Source organism: Candoia aspera, chromosome 1, assembly GCF_035149785.1.
Source record: "Candoia aspera isolate rCanAsp1 chromosome 1, rCanAsp1.hap2, whole genome shotgun sequence".
Taxonomy (NCBI): Eukaryota; Metazoa; Chordata; class Lepidosauria; order Squamata; family Boidae; genus Candoia; species Candoia aspera.
The window spans coordinates 338,442,662-338,468,544 of record NC_086153.1 but is presented as its reverse complement, the minus strand read 5'-3'; the positions used below and the strand labels follow the sequence as shown (position 1 = coordinate 338,468,544).

Sequence of the window (25,883 nt, the reverse complement as noted above, 5' to 3'; positions counted from 1 at the left end):
ACAAAAATTACAGCAAAAAACTGCAGACGATGTACTTAGGCCTACATACATGTATGAAATTAGTCTTCCCAGCATCAGGAAGACCAGTTTTACAGTTGTAATATTTTTCCGACAACTCTTCAAGAGCATGTGCTAGCAATAATACAAAATCAACGATGCACTTTTCAAGTTTCACCATAAAAACGTATGACGTGGGATCTACAGTGATCATAGATTTGAAGGAGCTGGATTGAAGCCGGTTGCTGGAATCAGGAAATAAACACAAATCTAGTCTGTAGATGGACGAGGGAAAGAAAGAAGCAGACAATTCACAAGGTCACAATACCCCAAAGTTTGACTATAGGTAGTCCTCAGTTAATGACTGCCCTGCTTAGCGACCATTCAAACTTATGACAGCTCTGAAAAAGTAGTTTTACAGCCAGTCCTCAAAGCTGTTGCAGCGCCCCACGGTCACGTGATCGCTATTTGTGAGCTTCACAGCCAGCTTCCAACAAGCAAAATCAATGGAGAAGCTGGCGGTAAGTCGCAAGCCGCGGTCATGTGATGTTGCGCTTAACAACCCATGGTGAGCTGCTTAATGACCACAGCAGAACTTAATGTAAGTCTGGGACGGTCACGTGATGTTTCGGTTAACAACCGCATCGCTGAGCAACAGAGTTGCTGATCCAAATTCCAGTTGTTAAGTGAAAACTACTTGTACCGTTGTGAAAACAGTCCAGAAAAACCCAAGACACCCAAAAGGCTGGACAATACTGGATTTTAAGGCTATGCCTGTGGGACAAAGGACATGAGGACAAAAAGGAGGGCTTGTCCTCCTTTTGCCGGACATTTGCCGGACATAACCCTAGGTTCAGTAACTGGTCCTGATTCAGATAATACTGTAGACCAGCTTCTCAACCTTGGCAGGGTGAAGATGTGTGGACTTCAACTCCCAGAATTCCCCAGCCAGCCATGCTGGCTGAGGAATTCTGGGAGTTGAAGTCCACACATCTTCACCCTGCCATGGTTGGGAAATACTGCTGCAGACCAACCACAGCAGCATTCTGCATAGAGATGGGCAACTGAATTTTCTCCGAGACGGGCCAACAGCCTGCCTTGGTGCAGAAGACTTGGAGGTTTGCCAAGAGTGACCCTGGTTTATACAAGAGGATTTGCTATCAGGTGGTGTCCAACTTACATCAGCTTGTTCAGCATCCGGAAGACTGGAATTTCCACCTTTAGGAAAAGGATAGGTTGCATACGTGACATGACCTGTGCTTGACCTCTAAGCGCCCCAAGGAAATATCAAGAACAACTCATGTCTGAAAGTGGAAAGCTCTTCCCCAATCTGGTGCCCTCAAGATGTAGCAGTTCCAGCCAGCGTGGCCAAGGAAAGAGCACCACCAGGTAGGGAAGCCTTAGCAACAAGAGACAGCTGATGGGCAAGATCTGGGACCTTTGGTTAGGCCCAGTGGGATTCAGTACGTACAATCTGCGCAAAATAATAAGAATGCTTAATGTAGGCTGGGTTTACATATTATGCTAATGTGGCCCTTAATTTGACATTGTAGATCAGTGTTGACAACTTTAAGATGAGTGGACTTCAACTCCCAGAATTCCCCAGCCAACATCTTAGTGGCCACGTTTGAGAAACACTGGGGAAGATGGATGGACGGACGGACTTTAAATAAATAATAATTATAAATAAATGGACTTTATTTAGCTCAAGGTGCCTGAAAAAAGCAACAGAAAGGCAGCTTATTGGCACATAAAGCTAAGTCAAGACACTCCTCAAACAGTGCAAGTCTTTCATAATATGCAGTGATTTATACCGTATTTTTATTGGCCCGGAGCAGGGCTTTTTAATCTCAGAGAGTCTCTCTCTGCATCCTGAAGCGAATGGTCCAACCTTAGCGAGAAACACATTTTTTGTACAGCAATATAATTTCCTGCGGGGGCAGGGGTTGACTGCAACTTGGCCCATCGGCTTCCAATGATTCACACACACTTGGTGTAAAACAAGCCCGTGCAAGATCCTTCCTGTGTTCTGATGCATTTTGCCTTCAGTAAGGAATCTCGGCTGAATCCGTCACACTTTCCTTGCAGGAGGGAAAAAGCACTTCGGACCCCATGATGTTCTTCTGGTGTTTAAGTTTACCCCTCTGGAACCCGGTCCTTTCCCAGACGACTCGCTCAGGTAGGATCTTCCCCAGCCCTTGGCGAAGAGAGACCTTCCTGGGACTCTGTGCAGAATTTGCCCTCCTCATTGGGTGCCTGAGACCAAACCTCCTGCTCTGTTGTGTTAGGAGCTGCCCGAGCCCTTTAGAAACTTTCCAGGCTTCTTGTTCACTGAAAGATTTTGTTTTTAAAGATTTCTTTTAATGCCTTTTAGAAGCTCTTGCAAGATCAGGGGTGTGTCACATTGGATTTGGAGGTTAAAACGAGGAATCTCAAAACTGTCTAACTTCCGGTGAGGCCTTCTCATGCGAACCTTTTATGCTCCCAGCAATCGGCGTTGCTGAGCGTACATTTCATTCTTGTAAGGCTTACAAATCGGACTGTCGGTTGTCTATGAATCCGTCCCATCCCAATCCTCCCAGAATTAAGGGAGGAGAGGGGAGGAGGAGGGAGGAGAGGGGAGGGGAGAGAGGCAGGGAAGAAATTAAGGGAGGGGAGAAAGGAAGGAAGGAGGAGGGAGGGAGGGAGGGAGGGAAGGAAGGAAGGAAGGAAGGAAGGAAGGAAGGGGAGGGAGGGAGGGAGGGAGGGAGGGAGGGAGGAAGGAAGGAAGGAAGGAAGGAAGGAAGGAAGGAAGGGGAGGGAGGAAATTAAGGGAGGGGAAGGGATGGCTCTCCACACATCTTAAAGTTCCCAAGGTTGAGAAACACCACACTAACATTTAGGAGCACTGCAAATTCCTGGAATCCGTGCATGCCTCCCTCTGCCCCAGGCTGGGGTGGGATGCAGGTCCCATCCAAGCCCATGTTTCTCTTTCTGCCAAAGCAAATGAAAGTGGACACAGGCGAGCATTTGTCAAGTCTCATGAGAAGCTTTCTTATGACCGAGCGGCTTTGGAGAAGATGCATCGCGAAGTGAGGCGAGGAGAAAGGAGATCCCTTTGGTTGGAATTCCACGCATTTCAAAGGTATGGCTGCAGCCTCATGGGGTCTGTCGGCCTTATTCATCTTACTGATGAATAATAAATACTTGTCGAACGACAAATCTGGCCTGGGGGAGAATCGCCAGATGAAGGAACAACACCACTTCCAAAACGAAAATTGGAAAAGGGGAATAAAATCTTCCCTCTCTTGACCCATTTTAACTGCTCCTTTCTTTCACTATTTTAAAAAATATACAGGCAGTCCTCACTTAACAACCATTTGTTTAGTGATGGTTCAGACTTGCAATGGTGCTGGAAAAACTGACTTGCAACCAGTCCTTACACTTACGACCGTCGCAGCGTCCCTACCTTCACATAATCACAATTTGGGTGCTCCTCAACTGGTTCACATTTATGACTGTCACAGCGTCCCCTGGTCACATGATCGCCATTTTCGACCTTCCCGGCCAGCTTCTGCCAAGCAAAATCAATGGGGAACTGCTTTATTCACTTAATGATCACTTAATGCCTGCAGTGATTCACTTAATGACCACTGCAAAAGGGTCGTCAAATCAAGTTGGATTTGTTTAATGGCCGCTTCGCATAGCAACCGAAATTCCAGTCCCAATTGGGATTGTTAAACAAGGACTACTTGTACTAGGGAATTTGCCTTCCTGGATTTATGCACTCTCCAACTCACATAAATCCCTTCGTCACCAAAGGACCACCATCTGTGACAAAGGCATTTTGGCAGTCGGTTCTCCAAAGTCCCCCAATAGCCTCCTTGGAAGTATGGCTTGATCTCCATCCCACTGCGAGATTTTCAATGCTAGAGACTAATTCCAATTTCACTGTCTCAGAAACTTTCCTTCTTGCCTGCAAAACAGGCTTTTTGGTTTTTTACTTCCTTCTCAGTATGCTTCAGCTTTGGTGCTACAGGTAGTCCTTGCTTAATGACCACAACTGGGACTAGAATTTTGGTTGCTAAGCGAAGTGGTTTATTAAGTGAATCTGACCCAATTTTATGACTTCTTTGCCTCAGTCATTAAGCAAATCACCATGGGCGTTAAGCAAACCACGTGGTTAAATGAACCATGTGGTTCTCCACTGATTTTGCTTGCCAGAAGCCAGCCAGGAAGGTCGAACATGGCGATCACGTGACCACGGGATGCTGCGACAGTCATAAATGTGAACCAGTTGCCAAGCGCTCAAATTGTGATCACGTGACCGCAGTGATGCGGCAATGGTTGTAAGTGTGAGGACCGGCCATAAGTTGTTTTTTTCAGCACTGTTGTAAGTCCCAACTGTCACTAAATGAATGGTTGTTAAGTGAGGAATACCTTTACTACAGCTGATGTTATAGCTACTTGTTATACTTCTCTGCAGCCCCTGATCCTTGCCTGGCTGCCCACTTTTCCCAATCGGCAAATTCCCTTGCAGAAAGTGTCCTCTTGGCATCTTTCTTCATAGAGGGCTGGGAAGCCAGGCAGGTTGCAGGCCCCTGGAGGGAGGACTGTACCACAAAAGCTAGGACTTTGCCTTTCACAGACCTCATCGCCCCATAAGGATGTGGAAGACCACCCTTGACCCATAAGAATTTCACTGAAGTTCTTGCCTGCTTTGAAAGAATTCTCAGCAGCTAATTTTCTTACACCAATTTCAGTGAGGTGTGAAAACCCCAGAGAAAGGCAACTTTGACGATGGGAGTGATAATACAAAACTGATAACGTGACTTGCATTTAGAGAAATCCAGCATGAAGGATACTCCACACACACACACACACACACACACACCGCAACTCATTTTTTTTCTGCAATGAAAGCAAGATGTTTTGAGTTGGACGATGGAGGTAGCTGTTGGCCGAGAGAAAACCTATTCTCCTTGCATTTGTCTGAGCATTTCAAAAACAAACAAAAGGACTTCCAAGGTTTTTACTGCATCCCTTCTCACGGCGTGCTGTAATCATCCCTTTTGCAGGATCTTCAGGTTGCAGCTCTGGAAGGACCGGAGTGTTTTTGCTAGGGACGCTGAGATTCTCGTGAAGGATGCCTCGGAACCCATTGATGTCTCTTTCATTTATTCAGGCAGCCTACAAGGTGAGGGGTGTTTGGGAAGATGTCCACCCTTTGCCATCATTCTTTTCCCACCCATACCTAGTATTTATCTGTTCAAACAATTTATATAGCTGCCTCCCTCACTTGCAGTTTTCTCCAGACAGGGAAAACCAAACAGGAACCCTTCCCCTCCCTTCCTCCTTCCCTCCCTCCTCCCCCTCCCCTTCTCCTTCCTTCCTTCTTCTCTTCTTCCCTCCCTCCCTTCCTCCTTCCCTCCCTCCTCCCCCTCCCCTTCTCCTTCCTTCCTTCCTTCTTCTCTTCTTCCCTCCCTCCCTTCCTCCTTCCTTCCCTCCCTCCTCCCCCTCCCCTTCTCCTTCCTTCCTTCCTTCCTTCCTTCTATTCCTTCCTTCTTCTCTTCTTCCCTCCCTCCCTTCCTCCTTCCCTCCCTCCTCCCCCTCCCCTTCTCCTTCCTTCCTTCCTTCCTTCCTTCCTTCCTTCCTTCCTTCCTTCCTTCCTTCTTCTCTTCTTCCCTCCCTCCCTCCCTCTCCTCTCCTCCCCTCCCCTTCCCCCTTCATCCAATCATTTTTAAATAAAGCTTCTAGTCCTCAAAGCAGTGCTGAAAATATTCTTCCAGACATGTTTTCATTTAAGTTGTTGTTTTTACTGCATTATTGTAATTTCTGTTTTGATCTGAACGTGATTTATGGAGTTGGGTATTTCCACGGTTGATGGTGATTGGCGCAGCCTCTCTGCTCGAGAAACAAAACAAGCTTTTATGCAAATATCAGCAAAGATGCGCAGCTTTCTGACTTTCTTGACAGGATGATCAATCTGGTTCGGCTTTCGCTTTATCTGAAATGGCTAAGGTGACTTTTAAACAGGAGACGCAGCTTCCTTCTGCCACGGGTTCATCCTCAATGGTCTCTTTGAGGGATTTATCCGGTCCCAGAATGGCACCTATTACATTGAACCTGCTGCTGTGGCCAGACAGCCTTCGGAAGCCCATTCCCTGATCTACCACCAGAGAGACTTAGGTGAGCAATCTTCTCTTGCGCGGGTGTGAGAAAAGCCCCTTGCTGAATAAATTTGACGAAGCCTTGAGAAGCAGCAAAAAGTTTTATTAACGTCCTTGCAAGGACAGGTGCCCAGCCAAAACAGGCACACCCCTTCCCACAAACCATCCAGTTTTATTCTCTACCCCCGGCCGGTGAAATCCCTCCTCCTGTCCCCCATTGGATAGGTACTTGGGAGTTCACAGCCTATCCAAAACTCCTCAAATACCACGGGAAGTCTCACCTCTGTTTATATCTCCCGTTCCTCACTTTTTACCTCCCCCAGTCCCCTATTTATTCTTTTCCTTACAAGGCAGCTAGCCCCCTTGGAGTAAGTAGGTCAGGGTCGTGTCTGACCACAAAGTTCGCTAGGACTGGTGTTGGGCATATTTTCAGCATTGGTTAGGCAGCTTATTTCTTTTACACCTGCCAATATGGAGATACGGGCTCCTGTTCGCCAACCACATATCCCACATCCTCAGTATACAGACAAGCAAGCCTAGTTTTGCAATTTACTGGAAAGCAAGCTTCATGTGGCAATTTACTGAAAAGGCAAGTTCTCTTCTATCGCAGAAATAACTATTGTGAAAACAACGTTGTTATCCCTTTTTCTCACAAGGGTCAGGCCACAGCTCCGCAACAGAAAACAAATGCCCTTTCTCTTTCCATTACCAACTTAGTTTGGCAGGTCACTTAAGCTGAAACTTCCTTTGAAATAGGACAGAGAAATACAAGCTGAAGCTCAGGGGCCAAATACTGTAAGCTCCGCACCCTTCAGAGCATTAGATGCACCCCCAGGGCCCTCCGAAAGTTGCCACCAAACTGTAATTTTAACAAGACAGAAAAGGGTGACTGGGAAATCCTTTGCAAATAAAGACTTCAATTGAATTGAATTAAATTTCTTAAACAGAGTTTCCTGGATCTCAGCGATGGTCAGTTCTAATGAGTTGGGGCTGGTTTGGTCTGCAAGACCGCAGTGAAATATCCCAGGATATTTCTGTTTTCTTTTATATATTTCTTACTAGAATTTTTCAGTGTAGTAAAATATACAAAGCAAAGAAGAACAAAGACAGAAAATAAGAGAGAGAGAAACAAGAAAGAAATTCCTTCCTTTTCTCCTCCCTCCCATTCTCTCCTTCCTTCTCTCCTCCCTCCCTCCCATTCTCTCCTTCCTTCTCTCCTCCCTCCCTCCCATTCTCTCCTTCCTTCTCTCCCTCCCTCCCTCCCATTCTCTCCTTCCTTCTCTCCTCCCTCTCTCCCTCCCTCCCTCCCATTCTCTCCTTCCTTCTCTCCTCCCTCCCTCCCTCCCTCCCATTCTCTCCTTCCTTCTCTCCTCCCTCCCTCCCATTCTCTCCTCCCTCCCTCCCATTCTCTCCTCCCTCCCTCCCATTCTCTCCTTCCTTCTCTCTTCCCTCCCTCCCTCCCATTCTCTCCTTCCTTCTCTCCTCCCTCCCTCCCTCCCTCCTCCTCCTATTCTCTCCTGCCTGCCATCAAACTGACCCCCAGTTCTCTACTGTGGATTATTTCATAGCAGTTCTTCCTTGGCTGAGTAACCCCCACTGCCTTGGAACTACAACCCCAACATTGGGGCTGGCAATTCGGGGGTGTTAATTCCAACAGGTCTAGGAGACCAGTCAAGGAAGAATGACCAGCATCAGATCATTGACTGAGATTATCCTGTTTTTGTTTGTGGGTGAGTTTTTGCTCCATGAAGGATTTACTGCATGTTCAGTAAGGGAAAAAAACCCCTTTATGATTGCCTCTAAAATATCAGACTTTCCTGTATTGGTATCCCCTTTGGCCCACAGGTCAAAACCTTTATTTTTAGGGCCAAGTGATTCCTTCCCAAGACAGTGTAAATGCTTGCCAGTTAGATGAGTTTGATTAATTATCCGTATTGTTTTGAATCTTTCTTTGGCTTCACTATTAAATGGTCTGTGTTTTTTTTTTAATCTCCATTGATGTTAGCTAACCTACAGTATATGGTCCTTGTACCCCTTAGGAGAGGGTTGTTGTTGTTGTTGAAATAAAAATTGCGCCAACTTCATACTGCACAGCAATTGGTAAAGGATTTATCTTGCTGTAGATTATGAACTTCTGCATGACTCCGGATCAGCAGTTTTGGCTCAGAAGCTGCACCAGCAACTGCAAGATTTTCAACAGGAGCTAACAGCAACGGTAAAGAATGGTAAAACAAGGGTTGGAGGAGTCCCCACACCACTGAATCACTAACCAGATAGCCCTATTTGAGGCTGGTCTAATATGTTGTACTAACTCAACCTCTGCTTCCTCCCATGCATGTGTTTTCACTGCTTCTTAACCAACAAGTAAGAGAAGAACATCTGCAATGATGCAATTGAAAAATTAGGAGGATGGTTACTATGGGTCAGCCTGTGGAAGATAAGTGTAGATTGAGGGGAGATGGAAAATAGTCCTTATTTATGCTGATTGATTGATTGATTGATTGATTATGTTCCATCAAGTTGTTGTCAATTCTTAGTGACCACATAGATAGATTTTCTTCATGATGATCTGTCCCTGACCATCTCTCCTTAACCTGGTCCTTCAGGTCTTCCAACAGTACATCCATTGCCCCTGTAATTGAGTGCATCTCCCTTGCTGCTGGTTGTCCCCTTCTCCTCTTTCTTTCCATCTTTCCAATCATTAAAGACTTCTCAACAGAGCGAGGTGTTCATATTGATTGACTGATTATGTGCCATGGTCCTCCTCTTCTTCTCTTTCCTTCCACCTTTCCCAGCATCAGAGCCTTCTCCAGAGAGCTGGGGCTTCACATCATGGGTCCAAAGTGGGATAAATTGAGTCTGGTCATTGGTGCCTCCAGGGAGAAGTCTGGATTCATTTGTTTGATGATCCATCGGTTTGTTTTCTTGGAGCCCTGGGCAAGATCCTTCCAAGGAATTGACCAGTTATGGTGGTGGCATCTCCAGTTCTCCAGAACGGCAAGGCAATAGGATGTCAAGCATTTAGCCTGATCCAACTGGGCTCTTCTAACCTTCTTTTGCTCTATTTCTTTTCCCACCCACCTGCTCCATCGTATCTCCGCAGGCAATCCACACGCATCGGCCCAAGAGGGGCTTGAATTATTCAAAGACTTCTTGTCTGCTTCATCTTCAAGCAGACCACCTTTTCTACCAACGGTTCGGCTCTGTGGAAACTGTGATTGCCCAGGTATGCAAATCCTCTATTTCTGAAAAAAGGATGAAGGGGAGGGCCAAGATAAAAGTAGGTGGAGCTAGGACAGGTACCTCTTTGCATAGCCCTGCCTTTGGTGAATTTCTATGAAATTTTGGGGGGTTGGATTTTGCAAAGCTTCTCCTCTTCCAGGGCATACCTGCCCCTTCCTGCCACCCTAATCTCTGGTTTGGTCCTTCTGTGGAATGATAGGTGGGTTCTGCAGTTGCATTCACACAAGATGCTAAACTGGCCTAAATGGGGTTGGTGTAGTATACAGAGCCACAGAGATGACTTTGGAGAACCTAGGCACAAACAGTTGCAAGAATGCTGCAGCAAGAAGTTCGCAGATGGTGTGCCCTGAGGGTCAAATCTACAATCCAAGCTAAGATTCTCTGCCTCTTTTCACAGAAAGTAGAAGATTGATGCCAGCCCTGCGAGGTAGGCCAGGTCAGGAAACAGGCACCACAAAGAATACTGGAACTCTGTTGAGATGGGCTATACCAGTGTTTTTCAAACTTGGCCACTTTAAGATGGGTGGACTTCAACTCCCAGAATTCCGCAGCCAGGATTGGTGGACTTCAACTTCCCCAGCCACCCATGCTGGCTGGGGAATTCTGGGAGTTGAAGTCCACCCATCTTAAAGTAGACAAAGTTGAGAAACACTGATCTAAGAGGTGAAGTAACTAAAAAGCTGTATTATGGTCTATCTGTTTGGCATGGTGTGTTAATGTGGCCCCAAGAATCCAGGTGTTGTGTGAACCCAGCCGAGAGATGTCCCTGGATATTTCCTTTTCCCCTAGATTTCCAGCTATGTAAAAGCTGTGAACACCATTTACGAAGCGGCTGAATTTGGCCAGATCAGGAACATTGAATTCAAAGTGAAGACAATCGAAGTAAGTCTCAGCTCCTCTTGAGCACAGTTATGGGGAATCTGTCATTAGGATTTCCATTAAAAAGTAATTAAATCTTGAAATGGGAAGACACAATGGACGGTAGTTTATTTATTTTATTTATCAAATTTCGCCACCACCCATCTTCTCCCAAGAGAGGGACTCTGGGCGGTTTACAATAAAGCTAAAAAATTAAAATACAATAAAACCACATAAAATACGTAACATATAAACATACATTTTAGTTATAAAATATAACTATAAATTTTAGTTGGGAAAGCAATTTGTATTCTTCACTGCAGAATGATTTCTCTGGCTTAGCAATGAGGAAGCTGTGACTTGACATGTTGTGGGCCCTCTTGTTCCTGTGCCAGGCTGGTTGGGAATGATGGAACTTGGGGTCACAGCATATCTGGAGAGTTGCAAGTTCCCTTTCCTCGGCTTGACTGGATTTACAGAATGCCGGTTAACTAATTCTTGGATAGTTGGGCTTAGCTCTAAACAAATCCTACAAGATACTGAGTTAAGCTGTCAATCAGACTGTAGGGACACCAAGACCCAGTAAATTTAGGGTGGCCAGATCTGGCTGTCAAAACTCAGAGCGTCGCTAGAGGGCAGCAAAGAGACACAGACACCTCCAACTTTTTGCCACCATCTAGTGGTCATCTGGAACATTGCAACTCAGTTTGGTAACACTAGTAAATTGACCTGTTTGCTTATCTAATCTGTCAGGATGGGGAGAAAGAAGAGCTGAAAAATCAAGGTTCTTTATTTTATTGTAGGGCCACACTAACAGAATCTTGCAAGTCTGAAAGTACAAATCTCCTGTGTCTCCTTTACAGCCTGAGTTAGGGAGGGTCCCTTCTGAGTCTCTTGCTCCACCCATTATGCAGCAGTGGGCTATGCCCTCCCTTATCTGACCGTTCCCTAGGCAGGATTTCTTCGTCCTGTTTCCCAAGCTCTTTCTCACATACCATTAAAAAGGCAAACATGTATGAAAATCTGGCCAGCAAGCATGTCTCATCCAATGGCATTTTGGGATTATCCCTCTTCTGCAGATCCTCCAAGAAGAGGACCCTTCAAGTCCTCCTTTCCTCAGTCCAGAGATGCTTCTTATGCTGCATTCGAAAGCCAACTGGAACAGTTACTGCTTATCTTACCTGTTGACCGACCGGGATTACAGTGGCATTCTTGGCATTGCTTTCAACGGGCAACCAGGTGAGACACCTGCAGGATTCCAATGGGTAGCAGGATCTAGGTCCTTGAAAGGCCTTTCTTTCCCATCATCTGCCCACTGGAACTTCTAACTCCCAAAGGAAAAGGTCCTGGCATTGAGCTACTGCCTCTTTGCCTCCAAAAGTAAGATTCTAGTCCTCATGGTTCTGAAAACAGGGATGGTTTTATACAGGAACAGAGGAAAGTCAGAAAGATCAGCAGCAAAGTGCCCGCACCACAATCCCAAATCCATCAGATGTAATGTTTTCAGGAGTGTCTGCAGGGTACAGTCAAAAAAAGGAAAGGTGGCGGCTATGATGATGTAACTGACACTCCACCTGTTTTTTGTATGCATGTTGCAGGCGCAAGGCACATAAAATAATATGGACTTCAATCACACCATTGTGGCTGCCATCTTGACTTTTTTGACCAGACCCTACTGATATCACTGAATATTTTTAATACACTAAATGACATGGAGACCAGTTACAAAGCAAAGCAAAGCAAAGCAAAGCAAAGCAAAACAAAACGAAACCACAACCTCCAGAATTATCTACAGTTAAAAATATATTTTGGGTGCCACAGGCATCCTCACTACAATAAGAAATGACATGTATTACAATACAGAGAACAACTGAAAAGGAGAAAAAGAAAAAAGATGTAACGACTGCCTATCCAAATCAACAGTCAGACTCACGCAGAAGTCTATGGAAATCTAATTTAATGATGAATAGTATGCAGGATCACAGGCAAAGCTGAGAATACCGAAAGCGTGGGATCTCTCCCAATTAAACCACAAGCAATCCCAGACCCCTCCCCACAGTGTCAGTACAATTCCATTCCTCTGCAGGTGTTCAAAATGGTTGCTGGCAATCTCCGGGTAACGACCTTGGCCAAGCAAGACGGCCCAAACATGAATTCCTTCGCACTCACATCATTCACCTCCCTGCCTGGCATAAGCTAGCAGCAGCCCCCTCCTGTCCAGCAACACGTGTCAGCACCAGCACGGCATGGGAACATGTTACGATGTTTCAGGAACATTGGAACAGGAACCATGACAAAAGGAGACTAAGGGGGAAAAGCATTAGATCCATATAAAATTAGTTCAACCCTTAAACCTGTGAAATCCAGACCACATAGAAATAAATTGCTCTATCTTCTCATTTTTGCAAGATAAAAATGTGTCAAAAAATGATCAGCAAAGCATCTCTTGGATCCATTCCTAAACACCAGGGAAATCCATGTCTTCTCATTTGGGTAAAATAATTCACTTTGCTGAGTCCCCGGCTCGATAAATCCAGAGTTCTTCATAAAACGTTGAATTGAATATTTTGCATAACTCAGCATCATGTTTACCTCCTTAACTTCTCTATATTTTCCCCCAAGGCTATATTAGCCTACAGAAGTGTTTCTCAATCATGGCCATTTTAAGATGTGTGGACTTCAGCTCCCAGAATGCCCCAGCTTGCATGGCTGAGGTTGAGAAACTCTGGCCTACATAATAACTTTAAAACGAAAGGAGCCGTGATGGGACATGACCAACTCACATGAGTCAGGACAGTGTTTCTCAACCCTGGTAACTTTAAGTTGTGTGGACTTCAGCTTTGCTGGCTGGGGAATTCTGGGAGTTGAAGTCCACACATCTTCAAGTTGCCAAGGTTGAGAAACACTGAGTCAGGAAGATCCTTGCCCTCTTTGTTCCTGAATTTTGTTTGCCAATGTAGGAAAAAATAGGTCGCGTTCTGAAGACAGAAAAAAGAGGGAACACCCCCTCACACACACACACATTGGCAATTTGGCTTGGGCATGGGCATGGGCGTGAAAAAAGATGCAGGTATGCTGGAGGGGTGAGAAGCATCTTTACAAATAAAAGAAGAAAATGGAAAGCCAATTTACCATTTTGCCCAAAAGCAATTAGAGGTTTTTTGAGTGGCCATGCCCACTGGCCCAATTATGTTATGAATGTTCCTTGCCCCACAAGTCAGTGGTCTGATGCTATGTGGTTTGCCCAGTGTCTTATGAAGAAGATGTTCTTCTCCATCTCCTGATCCCTGGATCTCTGGACTTCCAACTTGAAAATCGATTGATTGATTGATTGATTATGTGCCACCAAGTCATTTTTGACTCTTAGCGACCGCACACACAGATCTTCTCCATGACATCTGTCCCTAACCTGGTCCTTCAGGTCTTCCAACAGTGTGCTTGTCACTGCTATAACTGAGTTCATCCATCTTTTGATCATGCTCCTCTTCTTCTCATCCATCTTCTTCTCCTCATTCATCTTCTGGACATCCATCTTCTGGTCATCCTCGTCTCCTTCTCATCCACCTTCTTCTCTTCTTCTTCTCATCCATCTTCTGATCATCCTCTTCTGGTCATCCCCCATCACTGCTATAACAGAGTTCATCCATCTTTTGATCATGCTCCTCTTCTTCTCATCCATCTTCTTCTCCTCATTCATCTTCTGGACATCCATCTTCTGGTCATCCTCGTCTCCTTCTCATCCATCTTCTTCTCTTCTTCTTCTCATTCATCTTCTGGACATCCTGTTTTAGTCATCCCCCATCCCTGCTATAACTGAGTTCATCCTCTTCTCTTCCCTTCCACCTTTCCCAACGTTATGGACTTCTCAAGGAAGCTTGGTCTTTGCATTGATTGATTGATTATTTGCCATCCAGTTGGTGTCACTCTTAGTGACCACAGTGATAGATTTTCTCCAGGAAGATCTGTCCCTAACCTGGTCCTTCAAGTCTTCCAAAGGCGCACCCATCGCTGCTGTCACTGAGTCCATCCCCCTTGTTGCTGGTATCCTCTTCTTCTCTCTCCTTCCAACTTTCCCAGCATTATAAAATTCTCAAGAGAGCTAGGTCTTCATGTTGACCAACCAATTATGTGCCATCAAGTCAGTGTTGAATCTTACTGACTGCATAGACAGATTTTCTTCAAGGCAATCTCACCCTTCAGGTCTTCCAACCCATCACTGCTGTAATCAATTCCACCCACCTTACTGCTGATCATCGTCTTCTTCTCCTTTCTTCCACCTTTGACTTCCATCAATTCATGTACTAGACAGACATGAAAAACCACCTTCTGCCACAGCAGATGAAATTTGCATCCCTTCCTATCAGGTCTCCAGGTTCTGCATTGCTTGGGATTGCTGGCTGTGACAACTGAGCCATCTTCTTTCTTCACTGTAATTGTTTGCAGGTGACTCTGGAGGAATTTGCTCAAAATACCAGCATTTCCAGGGCAAAGAGGCCTCTCTGAACACTGGGCTGATCACACTACAGAAATACGGTCAACTTCTCCCTCCAAGGATGATCCACGTTACGCTTGCGCATGAATTTGGGCACAGCCTGGGGGCTTATGTGAGTCTTTCTGGATCAGGATCCTGGAAATTCTGAAAGTTTAGAGTTTCTCACTCCAGCCAAATGTCCACCCTTGGTTTTTCTTTGCCATTTTTTCTTTTAGCATGACGAGAGCAAAGAATGTTCCCATTTTGACATCAACACCACCCGGGGAAAATACCTGATGTACAGCTATGCCACCGATGGGAGCGAATTCAATAATGACAAATTCTCCCCATGCAGCGTCGCCTATATTTCAAATATTCTGCAGCACAAGAAGGACCGTTGCTTTGCCGGTTAGAGAATCGGCCTCTGGTTTCCCTTTCATTTGGGGTGGGGTGGGGGCCTAGATGTGATGGATTGCTGGAGTCCTTTATTGCTGAAAAGTCTATTGTGAAAAATAAGATTTCTGGTGGTTGGGAGTTCCAAGGATCCTGGATTAGGTTCTCAGTGGCAGTGGTGAGATCAGTGTTTCTCAGACTTGGCCACGTTATGGCATGTGGGCTTCAACTCCCAGAATTCTGGGAGTCGAAGTCCACCCATCTTAAAGTGGCCAAGGTTGAAAAACAATGCTCTGCTGTATTCAATTCCTCATGGTGGCCAATCTTTGTCTCTATCGTGTAGTAGTATAAGACAGTCTTCTTCTGCATGGAGGTTCCATTTTGCTCTTCAGAGTGAATCAGAACTAAGGTGTTATCTAAGCCCGTTTCCCACGGTGGCCAACGTGATGCCAAGCATGAAGGCAATGGTCCTCAACCTGCTGTTGGCTCACAAAAACTGGTAGACTTCCTCTGCACAGGGAGGCTCCACTAGGGTTCGTGACAATGGGGGTTCAAAAGTAGACCTTCTCTGCACGGGGAGGCTCCATAGTGTTTTTTTCACAGTGCCCAACCACGGGCTTTTGAGAAGCCCAGAAGCAGGCTATGAAAGTAAACCTCCCTTTTCGGCTGTTGAGCCCACGCAACAGGGCTTCCAGGTAGACTGCCGTAGAGCACAAAGGTTCCACTGTGCTATCACTGCTAACTGCAGCAGATACAGGACGGCCTGACTCATGCTCCATACATGTAGTCCTCGCTTAACAACCATTTCTTTAGTGATGGTTCAGACTTACAACGGTGCTGAAAAAACCGACTTACGACTGGAACCCACACTTACGACCATTGCAGCATCCCCGCGGTCACGTGATCATGATATGGGCAATTGGCTGCCAGTTCACATTTATGACGGTCACGGCATCCTGTGGTCCCATGATCACCATTTTCAACCTTTCCAGCTGGCTTCTGGCAAGAAAAATTAATGGGGAACTGCATGACTTGCTTAATGACCATGTGGTTTGCTTAATGCTTGCAGTGATTCCCTTAATGACCGCCGCAAAAAAGATCGTGAAATCAGATTGGATTTGCTTAATGACCGCTTCGCTTAGCAACCAAAATGTTGGTCGCAGTTGTGGTCGTTAAGCGAGGACTACCTGTACTGAATCCCAAATGATTCAGCTCTGTGCAAACTTCCCCTGGAAATAACTGGGTTTTCCCCTCTCCAGCATTTCTTCTTCCTCCTTTCCAGAAACAGACCGCCCCATCTGCGGAAACCAGATTGTGGATCCTGGGGAAGAATGTGACATTGGCAGTGAGGAGGTGGATGCATGCTGCTATGGTGCTGGGGAGCCGAGCGGAATCCAGTGTCGGTTGAAACCAGGAGCAATGTGCAGGTAATGGCGACAAATTGATTTGTTCAGCATTATAGGCAGGGAAAGCTCCTGGGCTCGCTTCAAGCTTCCAGTCCTCATTGTTAGGTGTCTGGGAGCCGCTTTTCCGACTACTGTAACCATTTTTATTAAAAGGCTTTTTAATAAAATACGCTTTTAAATATAATTTATTAGTTAGAAAAGAGGCTAGTCCACAAGGATCAAAATATAAACAGCTTTGAATAATGCAGAGGCAAAATCACGCTCGAGTGAACTGCACAGGGATTTTTTCTATACCAGTGTTCCTCAATCTCAGCAACTTTAAGATGTGTAGACTTCAACTCCCAGAATTCCCTGGAATTCTGGAAGTTGAAGTCTACACATCTTAAAGTTGCTGAGACTGATTGGCCTAGATACTACTAGAAATTCGGTGCGTTTTTTGATGAGGCTGAGAAAGGAGCCCAATTTTTCCATTCCCCATCATAGGAAATATCTCCCTTATGTAGAGAAGTCTAGCCCATCAGGGAAAAGAGCTAGCTTTCTCATTGCAGAGAGTTCAAACACACCACCCATTGGATGTAACTGGTCAGTAATTCCGCCACAGGCCTTCTCTACCTTTTACCCTTAGCTGAATCCACTTCGTAGGAAGATCCATAGAATACTGAAAGGAGAGCCTGCGGACCGTCCTAGCTTGCTAGTTGCTTATACCCATTCCTACAATCCTCTTTGAGAGAAACTTCATATATCTATAAAGTGGGCGGCCCGTAATTTGACACACTGCCCCCATCGGTACAACCTTTGGGGGTCCAAGGTAAAATTCTCCTCTTTGCAGAAACATTTTAGGGGAATGTTTCTGAAAGCCAACTTCACCCCCTGCAGCATTGGGCTTTGCCTGTGTTTGAACGGGATGAGTCCTGTGGAGGCCATCCAGGAACGGCGATGTGACCTTTGCATCCAAATGGAGCCTCCAGGTCCAGGAGAAGTCTACCACAGAGAACTAGATGCTAAGAATGAGGGTGGGGAAGACAGGCTTGATGGGGGTATAGGGTAGAAAATGGTTCTTTGGAGACTGTTGTTAGAAACAAGGTGCTGTTGGAGGAAATATCATCATCATCATCATCATTTTCACCATCATCTTCATCATCAAAATGTTGATCAGATTCCTTTTTCTACATTTGTGGGACTTGTTGGCCTGGCAGTGTGGCCCTCTGCCCTTTGGCTGAAAAGCAGCAGCAAATTCAACCTTGAAAGCCACCCACTGCTCTTTGGAAGTCACAAAAAAGATCGTTTGCAAAAACCCACCCTCTCAAAGGGAAACGTGCTGTCTTTGGAGGCTCCATCTTAACTGTTTGACTCATTGCTTTCACAGCCCCAGTCAGGGACTCTGTTGTAACCAGAATTGTGTCCTTAAACCCCCGGGAGAACTGTGCCAGGAAGAGAGTGACTGTGCTTGGGAAAGCGTTTGCACGGGATCGACTGCCATGTGTCCAGAGCCCATTCCGAAAGCCAACTTCACCCCCTGTGCCGTTGGGCTCCGCCTGTGTTTGAACGGGGTGAGTCCCGTGGAGGCCATCCAGGAACAGCAATGTGACCTTTGCATCTAAATGGAGCCTCCAGGCTCAGGAGCACTCTACCACAGAGAACTAGATGCTAAGAATGACGGTGGGGAAAACAGGGTAGAAAATGTTTCTTTGGAGAATGCTGTTGGAAACAAGATGCCATTGGAGGAAAAATTTTGTCCTGATCAAATAAAGCAGTATTTCTCAACCTCAGCAACTTTAAGATATGTGGACTTCAACTCCCAGAATGCCCCAGCCAGCATGCTTGATGGGGCATTCTGGGAGCTAAAGTCCACAAATGCTGGTTGGGGCATTCTGGAAGTCCACAAATGCTGGTTGGGGCATTCTGGGAGTTGAAGTCCACACATCTTGAAGTTGCCAAGGCTGAGAAACATTGCGATAAAGGTTCAAAGTTTTCAAGCTGTTGCAAAACCTGATCTAGCAGCTCCTGGACCAAATCTAACCCAAAAGTTGCATTTTTCATTCTTTAATCTTCTTTTGGACACTTACAGATCAGATCTCAGTTTGATATTCCTTTATACATTTCCAACAGTTTAGCCAGCGTCATATTTATTTATATTTCAAATTTCACCACTGCCCATCTCACTCAAGGTGATATACCATTGGTACATCACCTTCTAAAAGTCCTTTCTTTCATCTTCTGCCTTTCAGCTCTGCGAGGGGTCCCTCTGCATCCAGCATGGGTTGGAAGAATGCCACTGTGCCTCCAGTTCCTTGCGAGGGAGATGCCAACTCTGCTGCCAGCTGACAGGTCAATTTCTAAGCTCACTCGTGCCCCAAACATTTGAGACTCTGGATGGTCAGAAAAGAGCCTGTCAAAAACATTACTCATTCAACGCTAAGTGACAGGCTTTCATTCCTGGCTAGAAATTTTGTAATAGTCAGTTCACAAGTTTGATAGAATTCAATCTTGGGGGGTTGAGCTGGGAAGATGTTTGATCTGGCACCTGGGAGGAAGTGCACGTTTGTTTTTGATTATATTTTTATGGATAGTTGTGAGCCGCCTAGAATACGGTGACCCTATTTTCTTGGAAAAAATAAAGGACAAATTGAAAAAGGGGCAAATGTGAATGAGGCTCATAAGGAAAAATGCTAATTTTTTATGTTTATAACTTGGCTTTACAAAGGAAACTTCAAGAGCAAAACCAAGCAAAACCTTACAAAAATGCATAGTCTAATAAAAATACCTAAAATCAAACTGTATATGTAAATTTATTTTAAAAAGGCAATTCAAGTGCCATTATTTTTCACATGAATAGTGAAAAATAGTGGTACCATTCGTATGATAAAAGTTAAATGATCAAAATCAAGGGCAAACGTGGGTTTTTGAAAAATAAACAAATCTAAAGGACAGCTTTCTGAAATAAAGGACTGTCCTTTATAATAAAGGACGCATGGTCACTGTAGCCTATTAGGTGGCCATATAAGTCCTGTAAATAAATAAATTCAGAAGATGGTTTTATAAACAGGCACCTGCAAGTTCTTCCAATTTTGGTGAAAGGAACTGTCTCCTTGAGAATTCCCAGGAAAGTTATTAGAAAGAAACTATAAAAGTTTCTGCTTGGTGTATTGAGGGATGAATTAGTTCTCAATTGGAAATAGTTTAGTCGCTGAAATTCTTGTAACCTAACCTCTTTAAATCTCCATAAATCTTGTTAAAGAAGAATTGTTTTTGGTTGAGGCAGCTGCCTAAGAGCCAAATAAGGGAGGACTGCAAAGAATGTAAACAGGCAGCACTCACCAGTAAGTGTGGGGGGGAAAAGGCCAGCTTTCTATTCTATAGACCAGGGTTTCACATTAAACCAGGGTTCCGTGGCACCCTCAGGTTCCGCGAGAGGTCACTAGGGGTTCCCTGGGAGATCATGATTTATTTAAAAAATTATTTCCAATGCAGGCAACTTCACATTAAACAGGTAAGTTTCATTCTTTGTTTTTAGTTTAAGAACGCTGTTACCAATCGCAGCGGACACTATCAATGCATATAGGCAGGCCTACCCATGAAACAAATAGAATAATTTTGTGACTTTTGGCCTATGTTTGAGCCTGAAGGTGCAGAGGTTCCCCAAGGCTTGAAAAAAAATATTTCAAGGGTTCCTCCAGGGTCAGAAGGTTGAGACAGGCTGCTGTAGAGGAAAAAGGAAGGAAGGGAGAGGGTACAGTTTTTGAATCCAGTAAGATGTAAGACTGGAAATCAGCTCCAATGGTCAGATATTGCCAGCTGTAATGACAACCATTCAGAGTAATGTGTTAGTCTTTGCTGTGTCGGGCCAAGATCCTGGGAAGCTTCAGCCGTGTTGTCTTTGCCTTGGGAAAGTCCAACCCTACGCATTTATTCTTTCTCTCCCCCCACCCCCCACCCCCATGGCTTCTCTAGGACAAGCTGAAACCTGCGCCAGCACCTCCTCAAAGATATGGGACCATTTCTTCAATGGTTCAGACATCCCGCTAATCCCAGGCTCACCCTGCGCCAACAAGAACGGCTACTGTGACAAATTCCACGTCTGCCGTTTTGTAGATGAAGACGGGCCCATCGCAAGGGTGAAGAACTTCATCTTGGACTTCATTGAAATGGATGACCTGGCCACCTGGATGAAGGTAAGGACACCCTGCATTGGAGAGAAACATTCAAACGTTGTCCATAGCTCATAAAATATCCTAGATTCAAATCCCGGCACTCCAGATTTTTTTTTTTCAACTGACCCTATCTGGTTAACCCAGGTAGTCCTCCCTTTGGTACATGGAAATTGTTTTGACCCCACCCTGGTTGCAATGCCCCACAGGGGTTGGGAAGGAGCAGAAACATCTGCCAAGCTTCTCCTCTTTGGCCTTTCACTGGTCAGTTGATCAAGCAGACCCAGCTGAGATTTTAATTCCCAAGGAGTATGGTCTGAAAGACTGGCCCCGGAGGTCTGGCTTTACGTACCCCTGTCTAATGGCGCGACACTAATTGTGCCCATGTGTCTGTGTGTGGTTTCTCTCTACAGGCGCATTGGTGTGCTATCCTTCTAGTGGTTTTTACCTTGCCAGCCATGATGGCTGGCACAGTGTTCTTCTTCGGAAGGACGGTCAGCAGCGAAACAGGTAACTTGGGGGAACCATGTTAGCTTATTATTCACCAGACTTGGCTAGGACAAGGGTGAGCAGTTAGTGTGACTCCAGCAATATTGCTTAACCAAGATGGTCACACTAAGCCATCATCTGGCTTATTGGCTTGGGCATGCATGCTATATGACCACAGAAAGGTATTGTTCATACAATGGGTGTGTGTAATTGTGTTGGGCGAACTCTTTAACTCAGACAGGGAGTTACTGAACTAACTCAGTTAGTTTACATTTAATTCTCAAAAGACCCCGCCTGCCCAGAGTGGGGCCAACTCCAACAGCATCACTGAGATTTGGAGAGATTTTTTCATTATTTTAATCCCACAAATGGGGGTGGCCGGGAATTAAACGGCAGGAAGTGTGGAGGGACAGGACTAAAGAAAGGACTCTGCCAGCCTGTGTCTCAGGCGGCTGGCTCCAGAAGTACTGTATATTGATTTCCTGGGAAAAGGAACACCGGCCATTTGTGCCACACAAACACAGCCAAAGGGTCTTTTGTTAACTAGGTTTTAAAATTTGCACAACATGCTTTGCTAGGCTAAACGGTATGGTCGTAGCATTTATTTATTTTATTTATTATTTAAATTTATATCACCGCCCATCTCCCCCAGTGGGGGACTCTGGGCGGTTTACAATAAAAGCAGTAATAAAAACATATAAACCAAAGTTTCAATCTAAAAACATAAATAAGATAATAAGTATAAAATCCAAGAGGGTTGTGTGAACCAACCAAGCATGTTGTGTGAACCAACCCACCCTGGTATGTATACATTCATACACACATATTTGATTATGTGCCATCTAGTCCTTTTTTACTCCTACCGACCACATGGATAGATTTTCCCCATGACGATCTGTCCCCAACCTGGTACTTCAGGTTTCCCAAGAGTGCACCCACTGCCCCTGTAACTGAGTCCCTCCCCCTGGCTGCTGATCATCCCCCTCTTCCCTTTCCCTCCACCTTTCCCAGCATTATGGGCTTCTCAACAGAACAAGGTGTTCAGACTGATTGACTGATTATGTGCCATCAAGTTGGTGGTGGTTCTTAGAGGCCCCATAGATAGACCTTCCCCAGGAGGATCTTTGGAGAACTTGGCCCTTCAGGTCTTGCTGTAACTGAGTCCCTCCCCCTGGCTGCTGGTCCTCCTCTTCTTCTCTTTCCTTCCACCTTTCCCAGCATCAGAGCCCCCTCCAGAGAGCTGGATCTTCGCATCATGTATCCGAAGTAGGATAATTTGAGCCTGGTCATTGGTGCCTCGAGTCTGGGCTGATTTGTTTGATGATCCATTGGTTCGTTTTCCTGGCCATCCATGGTACTCTCAGGAGTCTTCTCCAACACCAAAGTTCAAAAGAGTCAACACTGCTTCTATCCTGCTTCTTTAAAGTCCAACTTGCACTTCTATAGAGGGTCACAGGGAATCCCATGGCTTGCGTGATTCTGATCATTGTGGGCAGAGACACATCTCGACATTTGAATCTTTTCCAAGGCCTTCATGGCTGCTCTACCAAATGCTAGTCTGTGACATATTTCTTATATAAATGGCATACATACAGTGATAAGATTTCAGGTGTTTGATTATGTCATGCCCCATGTATGGGACTTAATATGACTCCTTCTCCCCAAAACTTGGGAGGATGGAGAATTTTTTGAATACAGGTAGTCCTCGACTTATGACAGTTAGTTTAGCTACCATTCAAAGTTACGACAGTGCTGGAAAAAGCGACTTACAACCGGTGCTCACACTTATGACCGTCGCAGCGCCCTTGCAGTCACACGATCAAAATTTAGGCACTTGGCAACCAGCATGTGTTCACAACGATTGCAGCATCCCAGGGTCACGATTGCCATTTGCGACCTTCCCAGCCGGCTTCCGACAAAGTCAATGGGGGAAGCTGGATTTGCTTAACTGTATGATTCACTTAATGACCACAGTGATTTGCTTAATGACTGCGGCAAAAAGTTGTAAAATCAGGCCTGACTCGCTTAATGACCACCTTGCTTAGCAACAGAAGTTCCAGTCCCAGTTGTGGTCGTAAGTCGAGGACTACCTCTATATCATACTGGTAGAATCTGCATATTCTTTCCTGAAACACTGCTGGATAATACATAAGGCTAATGCACTGTATTGTCATGGTCCCTGTTCCAATGTTCCTGGAAAACATCGTAACGGGTTCCCATGCCATGGGGCTGACACGAGTTGCTGTACTGGAGGGGGCTGCTTCTGTTCCTTGCACCAGGCTGCGATGGGAGGAGGGAAGAATGGGGAATGCATGTTTGGGTAATCTCGCCTTGTCAAGGACGTTTCCCGCAGACCGGCAGGAACCGTTAGGGGCACCTGCAGGGCATGGAATTGTACTGACTTTGGGGGGAGGGACTGGAAGTTGCTTGGGGTTTCATTGGGAGACATCCCGCGCTTTCACTATTCTCAGCTTTGCCTGTGATCCTGCAAACTATTCATTATTAATCAGATATCCATGAAAGCCCTGTGTGAGTCTGATGGTGATTTTGGATAGGCAATCGCTACATGTACGGAGCAGTGTTTTTCAACCTTGGCAACTTTGAGACGCACCTTAAAGTTACCACGGTTGAGAAATACTGGTACAGAGTCCTCTCAAGGGGAAAGGTCCGTGAGTTCAATTGCTGGTGGAGGCTTTGAACTCCATGGGATCATATCCGGCCATGTCCTCTGATGAGTCTCCAATTTATTTATTTGTTTGTCAAATTTCTCTGCCGCCCATCTGGTACATGACGACTCTGGGCAGCATGTAGGATTAAACAGGTCTTGCAGCACCTGCCCCTGGTAGATGCATTCCCCTCCCCTTCAAAAGGCAAGGTGGAAGTCATATAGAACATTGTACTTGGGGACATACTGTAATGTAACGTCTGCATCTATCTGCTCTCAGGTGGACAGCGTATAACTATTCTGATAGATGCATGGTTACGTAGGGACCGTATCTGGTCCAGGAATTGCTGCCAACAAAGGATTTCCCCAGATTAAATTGCTTTGGACCAGGATGTTCTGAGACCACATCTAGGTGGCAGGCACACCTTCTTTAAGAAGTAGACTCAGGTCAAATATTTTAATTCCCCGCAGATGAAAAATCCATGAGGATCTCTGACAAGGTGGGATCTGTTGAACACCAGAGGGAGAAACATCAGACTTCCTTTTCCTGGGAAAAGGAGATTTGCATCAAAACCACGCATCGGGACCGTGAGGCTGTGCTCTAGTGCTGTGGGCTTTTGGCTCAGCTTCCAGCAAGAGGCATCTGCCAACCCCACACTTGCTGTTGTGGCGTGGTTTTCCCACAACCAATCGCACTCGAGTGCAAGCCAGAAGACAATGCAAGACAGCTGGGTCCAAGGGGAGGCAATGCTGCACTGAGCCAGAGCAGAGGATGGGAAAATTTTAGCAACTATAAAGATTTGCTTACTGATATGATCTCCGTTATTTTTCTTTTTCCCCTTGTTTTGCTTTTCTTTTTTAAAAAAATGATTAATTAAAATAAAAAATAATAAAAGTGATTTAAAAAATGGCTTTGGATGCCTGTCTGTCTCAGGACTGAAAGAGGCTGAGTTGGTGGGAACACAAAATGGGGTCACCTCTGTGGTGGCCCCAACTGTCCATTCCCACACGATTAACTTTAGTTTTAGCTGGACTATTTAAGACTTTATTTCACTGAATGGTTTTAAATACAGGTAGACCTCGCTTAGTGACTGCCCTGTTTAGTGACTATTTGAAGTTATGACAGCACTAAGAGAGTAACTTTACTACCGGTCCTTGCATTTATGACTGTCAGTGTCCCACCATCACGTGACTGACATTCAGGCTCTTTGCAACTGGCTTCCAACAAGCAGTCAACAGAGAAGCTGGCAGTAGAATCACAAGTCGTGGGCATGTTTCACTTAGTGACTGCAGTGATTCTCTTAATGACTGAAGGGGAAGTGATGTTGTAAGTCTGTCAGTCGTGATGTTTTGCTTAATGATCACAGATGATCCACTTAATGACTGAAGGGGAAGTGATGTATGTCTGTCATGGTCAGGCGTTTTGCTTAGTAACCGCTTCGCTTAGCGACAGTTGCTGGTCCCAATTGTAGTCACTACCTGAGGACTACCTGAATGCCTTCTTCCTGTGCTGATTGAATGTTGCTGGTTGAAGATCAAGTTTTACAGTATTTTCAAAGCTTTGAGTTCTGGTGACTCCGCATTATTTTATAAATCAACAGTGGGATCCATCTCTCACCTTTACTTCCCTCTCCCCAGTTTATTTCTCAGAATCACAGAGTCCTGGGCTTGGAGGGGACCTTGGAGGGCTGGATCAGAGTAACACAAGGTGGAATATCACTTCCGGTGATCTTGACATTATCTTGCTGTTGAGGTCGCCCGGAATTGCATTGGCCCTTTTGGCCGATGCAGCACACGGTTAGCTCACGCTCACGTTTAAAGGAGAGCTTTAGTTGGCTGATGATGGAGGGAACTGGAGGAGACAGACACAGGAAGGAGACTCCAAAGCCAGACCTTAAATTAGGGACCTCCAAGACACTACCCATGCTTAGTTTAGCTTCTGGGCTCAGTCAGTGTCAGCCAAGTGCCACCCCACAGCACAGGCTCAAAAGATGAAGCAAAGATGGTTTGAGCCGCATTCCTAATAGCTTATTAAAATAAAGGGAGTATCAGAAAACCTGCATA

The 25,883-nt window shown here is 45.4% G+C and overlaps 1 protein-coding gene across 1 annotated transcript; it reads left to right on the top strand.

The window, feature by feature from the left end:
• Positions 1–4,920: 4,920 nt before the first annotated feature.
• Positions 4,921–24,424, top strand: LOC134487508 (disintegrin and metalloproteinase domain-containing protein 10-like). The gene is made up of 14 exons (XM_063289348.1): positions 4,921–5,173; positions 6,013–6,165; positions 8,270–8,361; positions 9,250–9,372; positions 10,179–10,271; positions 11,327–11,486; positions 14,691–14,851; positions 14,955–15,126; positions 16,394–16,538; positions 17,884–18,067; positions 18,746–18,845; positions 20,469–20,689; positions 21,079–21,175; positions 24,291–24,424. The coding sequence occupies exons 1-14, from the start codon at positions 4,921–4,923 to the stop codon at positions 24,422–24,424; spliced, it is 2,088 nt and encodes a 695-aa protein (XP_063145418.1).
• Positions 24,425–25,883: the final 1,459 nt, after the last annotated feature.